This window comes from Mugil cephalus, chromosome 11 (assembly GCF_022458985.1).
Source record: "Mugil cephalus isolate CIBA_MC_2020 chromosome 11, CIBA_Mcephalus_1.1, whole genome shotgun sequence".
Taxonomy (NCBI): domain Eukaryota; kingdom Metazoa; phylum Chordata; class Actinopteri; order Mugiliformes; family Mugilidae; genus Mugil; species Mugil cephalus.
The window spans coordinates 11,874,993-11,882,660 of NC_061780.1; the positions used below are offsets into that span (position 1 = coordinate 11,874,993).

Sequence of the window (7,668 nt, forward strand, 5' to 3'; positions counted from 1 at the left end):
ACGAACCTTTTTGCTTCCCGCAGACCCTCCTTCGGTGACGCTGTCGGTTCAACCTCAGACCGTGACAGAGGGAGCAAAGGTCCTGTTCATCTGTTCTGCCTCGGCCAATCCCGAAATCACCGGATACAGGTATCAGTCATTTGGTTTAATCTTAGCGTTTAACTCTTATCTGGACAGGACAGAGACAAAGGGGTCCCCAGCACAGTTGCACAACCATTCTAAGATACGATGGTTTGCAAAACACGAGAGAAGTCAAGGATGCCAAGCGCTTGGCAGATCCACCAGGTTAAACGAGCTGCTTGATTGGCAGCGCTTGATTGGCACAAGCCACAAATCAGCTAACAGCCACTTTGATACGCACGGCTAAGTGCCTTCCCTGAACTAATGCGGATGTATAATGTGATTATTCATCTATCGCAGGTGGTCCAAAGGAGGAGTGCCCATATCTGAAGCAAACGGGGACAGCCTTGAGGTGACAGTGGACTACTCGTACTTCACAGACCCAGTCTCCTGTGAGGTGTCCAACTCCGTGGGCAGCACCAATGTCAGCACTCTGGTCGATGTCCAATGTGAGTTTAACTGAAGGCAAACATTGCAGGCAGCAGTGGATGGATTTTTGAGGCTGCTTTAAAAGTTGGACTCTTATTGATTCCAGTTGGTTGTTGTTTCACCCTAGTTGGCCCCAGACTGCTGTCAGAGCCTAAGCCAATGACGGTGGATATTGGGATGGATGCAGCCTTTACTTGTGCATGGACTGGAAACCCCCCCCTGACCTTGGCCTGGACCAAGCAAGGCTCCAGCGTGGTAAGGCTACAAACACCAGTCACCACGTTATTTTAACGGCAAAGCTCCAGCACCACCTATCAACACTCTCCCTCCAGAGAGCAACATTCACACATGGCCTTGAGGCATGAATCCCTCGCACTTTTTTTTTTCCCACACATTCTTTTTCTGTCTGAATCTTCAACACCCCCTCTCACCATGCTCCCCGAGGGCTAAAGCCTCTGGCAGAAAACTGTCTGTCCACTGACAGATTCATACAGCATCATCAGGGCACATGACGTGCTGTCATAACGCCAACTCAAATCAATCGGTCAATCAAGCAAAGAGTCAGCAAGTGATCCGAGCAAACGGAAATCACGACGTGCACCGCAACTTTTAGAGCCACGTCACAGACATTATAAAGGCCCCGGCCGCACTAGAGAATCCATCTCCTCAAAGTCAATTTCGTAGGTGGAACAAATGGGACATTTCCACCTTCAATTTACATCATCCTGGTAAAAGTCTTTCGGCGCTCAGACCATTAGTGAGGGCATCCCACAGGAGCTTCTCTCCTGGCAACTAATATAATTTCTGAAGCTGTGCTGGAGAAAGCATCCCCAGTCAAGAATGCTGCGGGATGGCATAAGCAATGCTCTCATCTCTAAGAGAGAACGCTTTCAGCCACTCTGAGGGAAATGCGCAGGCATTTTTCTAATCCACCCACTGCCACTGTCCCTCACACAGCCACGGGTAATGGATTAATTGGGTTACTCCATAAGTGTGGAGAAATAAAAAAAAAAAAAAAAAAAAAAGTGAGAGGGGGAGGTGAAGATGGAGGGAGGAGGGAGTGGGGGTAAATGGATTAATCACAGCTTGATGGAATGACAGGATCAATGAGCTAAGGAGTGAGTGAGTGAAGCAGCTCGAAAGGCTAGCGCCCACTCACACATAGTGTGCTCCATTCTGTCCCCACTGTTTAATTACAACAATCTCCCCAGCAGCACGGTCACTCAGCGGTGGCTGGAGTGCTTAATGCTGTGATTAAAGCTCTTCACAATGAAATTAAACTCAAACCACCAGCATTTGTTACAATGGTCAGCCCACCTCTGTGCTGCCTCCACAACGAGTGGGCCACTGATAAAGGTCCCAGTTTCATTTGTCTGCCTCTCCGCCGCCCCCACCCCCCCTCCCCACTCTGCCTTGTTCTTTCTCGCCCTTTCTCTTTCTAACACACTTCTCACTTGTCTCTCTGGATCTTTCTCTAGGTGCTCAGTAATGGTAACACCTTGCAGCTGAAGGCTGTTACCCAGGAGGATGCTGGAACATACACCTGCAAGGCCATTGTACCCCGGATTGGAGTTGCAGAAAGAGATGTCACTCTAACTGTAAATGGTGAGTGACTTCTCCAGTGGTGGAAAGTAATAAAGTACAGCTAGGACCCATTTTTTATTTATTTATTTATTTTTTTAACGATTTTTACGTTTTTTCGTTACCACGGATGAAAAATTTGCCATTAAAACTATTAAACATCTCACACACAAAGAGATTTGAGAAAATAAACCCACATTTGTTTAATTCGTCACCATTTCACATTTGTGCCCTTGATACTTTAGATACAATTTTAGGTTCAGATAGGGTATTTTTACAGGCTTGCACCGGTATTTTATTAAAGTGCGGTTTGAACTGCTCTCCTAAATAAGTAACGCAAAATTGATATCTGACACGTTTGTAATCGTAACCTTTTGAAAACATCTCGCTTTGCGTATTTCAATTTTCTTCCCAACACTGCCTCTCTTTCTTCTTCGCGCCAGGTCCACCTATCATCACAGCAGAAGCCACACAGCATGCCGTCAAGCACGCCAAAGGAAAGCTGGAGTGCCGAGTGGGAAGCAGCCCCCCGCCTGACAAGATTGTAAGCAAGCCTCTTTATTTGTGCTGCGGGGTCAGGGTTCATTCATGTTTGGGGGCCTTGTATCCTTCTAGCGACACCCACTCGGGAGCGATCACTCAGAGGAGTTTTACCCCACCTGACCCCACCTGTGCACCGGCGCATCTCTGCCGCACTTAGAAAAGTGCATGCGCGCGCATTTATTCACAACTGTAATTGCACAGACATTGACTGGAACAAGTGTGGAGGTAGGGGAGCTGTGAAAGACTGGCTTCCTGCAGCTTTCAGCCAAACCATATTCAATTAGCGGCCCAAGAGGCATCACTCGGATGACCCTGTTGAACTGCTGAACGTACACTGGGCTGGGAGAGGATAATTAGGGTGTGAGGAGGAGTGAGAGACAGGTGCCCTGCTGGCCCTGCGCTGCCAACAGCAGAGAGGAGCCTTATTTCATAGTGCAGCTACCTAACCCTCCTTAGGCCTCACCTGTGAGGCAGACGTGGGAGGCAGCTTAAACATGAGCCCATGAGCTGTGTCAGCCGTGGAGCACCTTAGAGGTCGGCAGAGAGACAGCAGAACAGAGAGAGAAGCTGGTGTTCACTCAGCGGCCGGCAAGGATCGAAGGATAAATAGCCAGGAAAGGCCTCAGCTTTGCTGGCTTGTGAGGAATTCTTCATCGAACAATGAGCTAACCCCCCATTGTCTGTTCACTTGCTCCTCTCCACAGGTGTGGACCTTTGGGGACATGACTCTGTCCTCCGGCTCCTCCGGTCATTACTCAGTGCAGACTGTGACCAGTGACCACGAAGTCCTGTCGTCTCTGGTGCTGTCTGAGACTCTGGCTCAGGATTTCCAGCTGCGCTACAACTGCACCGCGTGGAACCGCTTCGGCACCGGCACCGCCCTGGTCACTCTGAAGGAGCAAGGTACACGCCGACAGCATATTCCCCAGCAGAGCCCTATGCAGAAGTTTAAGTGTCTCGCTCAATACTTGCCGTGAAGCAGGCTAGATTAGGTAAAAGCAGTGCCCCCTGTCTTGTGCTTATCTTAATTATGCACTTCTAATCGATATGATTTAATCAGCAGATGGCTTCTTTAATGAATATGTTTGCCCCATAATATAGGTATTGATTGGGGGCAAAAGTCAATTAGAGGAATCCACATGTGTTTGCAGTGGGGATCATATTCTCTATCACTGCCTCAGAGAAAACGCTCAGCGTCTCAGGCTCCTTCCCCCTTAAGTGGTCTTAAAAAATCAGACAGTCGTACCACTGCACTGATGCTGGTGGAAACCTTTGTTGCAACAGACACCAAAAGTAAGGTCCTCGCCTGTAATTTACATCAACGTAGCAGAGCGGGGTCTCCAGAGGAACGGGCAGCGGTATCTCCTGGAATCTCTAATTAGATTACTGTCTATTGCTTCATTGCATGTCAGGCCTTGTTACCCTTCTTTCGGAGAGATTAGAGACAATAGCCGGGCTGTGAGATGCCGACTGCCCGCGTGAGCATATGCTACAGTAGCCGCGCGAAGAGCGGGGCTTACTGCAGATGAATTCATATTCACTAGCGTGTTTCTGGGATTAGCGAGACAAATGAATGGATTTCTTTCTTTTCTTATGTTTGCTCTGATCTACACTGTCTTGACACTGACACTTGTGCTCTGCTATCTCTTATTTCATCCCTTTCCTTCTCATAACAACCACTTCCCCCTCCTCCCGCCCTCTTCGCCTCGCTTTCCTTCAACAGAAGCCCTGCCTATGCTGATAATCGTTGGCGGAGCAGTAGGTGGAGGCTGTGTCCTGCTCATCTGTGTCATCACGCTGGTCTCCCTCTGCTGCAGGCACACAGGCAAAGGTGAGCTCAACGGTTAGTATGGGCAAGAGGGTCAACAGCCATTTCTTTCAATAAAATATTAACGGCGTCTCTGAGCTGAAATCGAACAGCTTGCGTTAAATTTATTTTGCATGTCTAGCCTTTAAAATTTTTTTTGATGGAAAACTGGATGCGCTAATCCGCCTGGTAATCACAGTCTTTCATCCTCCCACAGGTAAAAGGTGCACTCGTCTTTCCAAGAGCGACATCCGGGTTCAGATTGTTCACAGTGATCACAATGCCACGCGCAGCAATGACGACGAGGAGGACGTGAAAGAACCTATGGTAGGTTTTATTTACGGGAGGAAATCACATTAACACTGAAGCATAATGCTCCGTTTCTCTTTTGAACTTGTACAAGCGAGGTCTTGTTCATCCTAGTAACTCTTCAGAAATGCTCGGTCTTCCCTCAGGCACCGAACAGCAGTGAGTCTCCCGGGACGTCTCGCACAGAACACAGCGACCTCCTGGAAGAGGAGGAGGACGAAAGATCAGACATCAAGGTAAAACTGAAAACCATTACTGGAAGGAACGCTCTCAAAATAGAAAGGACGTGTTTTTAACCCTTTTGCACATAATACTGAACTAATGTTGAGCTGATGATTTCTATTTCTCTGTTTCTCGCGTAGGATCCTACCAACGGATACTACAATGTCCGTGGCCACGACGATCGGCACATCCGCAGCAGTGGATTCTCTGAGTACGTGCCCAACACTCGGCCAGTCTACACTCCGTCGCAGCTGCCCTCTCCCAGCCCCGTATACGGTCAGCATGGCACCCAGCCCCGTGTCTATGACTTCTCCCACCGATACGCCACCACCACAGCTGGCAGGACCTCGTACGAACAGCAGCAAGCTGCCCAGCAGCAGCCTGGCCAACCAGCCAGCATTTACCCCACTGATCCCCTCTACAGCGGCTCTGCTTACCTACCTGCTACCTACGGCCGTGCCTTCACCAGCTACGTAAAGCCCGCTTCCTATGAGAAGGTGGATGCGTATGACCAATCAGATCAGGCCAGCAAGGTGTCCAGCTCGTCTCGCTTTTCTTACGCCTCCTCACAAGTGTCCTCCCAGCAGTCTGACTACGGCCGGCCCTCACAACGTATGCAGACTCATGTCTGAATGGACAAAAGGAAAAAAGGAGAGAGTACAGGAGCAGGGGATAGATAACCATTGTCACGTCCACATAAACGTGTGGCTGGACTAACGAACAGAGACTTTTTTTTTTACTAAGACAATCCTTCAAGGATTTGTCTGGACAGTGTTTGGAGGGAGTCGTGCTTTAGGTTACGGGAAAACCAACCTGTGATGTATGGATCTACATTAACGCGGACTGTAAAGCTCCTGAGTTGGACAATTCAGAAGATTGTGACGTTCAAGTCAAACATATGATGGACATTACAGTGTGATACCTCGCTGTCTCCACATGACGACCACCCAAACCTGTGGAGATTTTTTTCTGTGAGTTCGAGGGCCAACTAGAATACAAATGAAATGCATCTCCTGATTTTGGGTGGCCAAAAACCGACTGGGGTAGTTGTTTACCTGCATTCCAGAGTTTACTTTCTGTCAATGCTAAATGTCAAACCTGACCTCTAAAATACCTTGAGAGAAGATATTACAAACCTCTAATAAGACATATTTGCGGAGGAGGGAAAAAAAAAAATCTGATGAACAACCTTTTGTTGTCTGTCATTTGATGTTTTGTTGGCATGCGAAAGGAATCCTAAGCACATTTGTGTCTCTATCATCAACAAAAGACTGAGCTATCCACAGAGACAGACATAAAGTTCTCTGCACAACAGGCTTGCTGTACTGACCAACAAGTGCTACAGGCACTGTACTGTCTGAAGAGTCTATAATCAAAAGGTGGACTACTTCTATCCTGAGCTGTATTCCAGGAGCTTCTTCTGATAATAACTGTAACATGTTGGACATAGCGGTGTTGCCTACCAGTGGATAGAAGAAGGCGATGTGGTGGAGAGAATGTGTATTTTAGCCTTCGTTTTAATGGAAGACTCCATCTTTAACTGTATGTTATACCAACACAAGGTAAGGCCATGAAAAACCCAAAGATGGTAATTCTTGTATAGGGGGTAAACGGTGGGGCTGAAACTGGTGTCCTACCCTGGTGTTGTTTTCTGCTGTGCTGTCTGATCGTAAAATGAAGAGTAGGATATGACCAGAACAATCAAAAGTGGTGGTTTGAGGAAAAAAAAAAGAAGGAAAAAAAAGGTGGCAATCTTGAACTTAACTTGAATGCAGCGTCAACTTCAGCAGGCTCAGGTGGGCTAAGGCGTGTAAGGCGGTCTTAATGTGGACCACAACCACAACACACAGACACACACACACACTAAAGTTTTACAACTCAATCAAATTGTCTCAATATGTTTACAAGAAACAGTACTACCCTGAAACACTAAGTATCTGTACAAATGGCTGAGCCCATACTTTCTCTCTGTTGCATGCAAATGATGTGTCTAGTGAAAATCTTCAGCGTTTATATTCATGTCCATTTCATGTTCGAGGCATTGGTTTCTGCACCTGACCCAGCTGCATTCCACTTCCTGGATGTTTCAGTATGGACGCCTGTACTGCCATTTGTCTACGAAGCTGTTACCAGGCAGCCTAATGAGAGAACAAATGTCACTTAAAAGTGAGGAGGCAAACATCATCGCTTGTCTTTATTTTTATATTTTATATAAGCCTTAAAGTACAGCGTGTAAGCTGCTCTAATGTAAAGTATCTTTATATACATATGTATCTATCTCAGTTTATTTGGATCCACAGATTTTCTTGTCTACGTTCATCAATCATTGAATGCAGTTACTATGCTTTTTTTTTTTTTGGAACACAACTAATTGCCATTTGTTTGTTCATTCTTTTAATAATGTATTAAGAATTTTATTTGCTAAAAATGAGCTATTGTTGCTTGTACCTTTGTACACATATTTATATTTAAATAAAACCATTTCCGATAAAGGAGCGTCTCGCCTAAGTCTTGGGGGCTGTTCGGGCCGTGGAGTAGCGTCGCTGGGCGTGGAGAACGGTGACAAAGCTTCCCATGTAGCAAACGTGATGAATACATAAATTAGCAGCACCGTCTATGTTGATTTTCCTATTCCCCCAGTGGTGTGCCGCTTTAAA

The 7,668-nt window shown here is 46.9% G+C and overlaps 1 protein-coding gene across 3 annotated transcripts in view; it reads left to right on the forward strand.

Moving 5' to 3' along the window:
• The window catches only part of kirrel3l (kirre like nephrin family adhesion molecule 3, like), a 33,332-nt gene extending 25,825 nt beyond the window's left edge, over window positions 1-7,507 (forward strand). For 2 of the 3 annotated variants that reach the window (XM_047598058.1, XM_047598060.1), the window contains exons 6-15: window positions 24-129; window positions 421-569; window positions 677-804; window positions 2,028-2,154; window positions 2,574-2,674; window positions 3,378-3,576; window positions 4,397-4,516; window positions 4,698-4,807; window positions 4,936-5,025; window positions 5,152-7,507. In XM_047598058.1, the coding sequence (XP_047454014.1) occupies window positions 24-129; window positions 421-569; window positions 677-804; window positions 2,028-2,154; window positions 2,574-2,674; window positions 3,378-3,576; window positions 4,397-4,516; window positions 4,698-4,807; window positions 4,936-5,025; window positions 5,152-5,643 (1,622 nt within the window). In that variant the 3' untranslated portion in view covers window positions 5,644-7,507. The remainder of the gene's footprint in view (window positions 1-23; window positions 130-420; window positions 570-676; window positions 805-2,027; window positions 2,155-2,573; window positions 2,675-3,377; window positions 3,577-4,396; window positions 4,517-4,697; window positions 4,808-4,935; window positions 5,026-5,151) is intronic. The other variant, XM_047598061.1, reaches the window with a different exon arrangement.
• The last annotated feature ends 161 nt before the right edge of the window (window positions 7,508-7,668 follow it).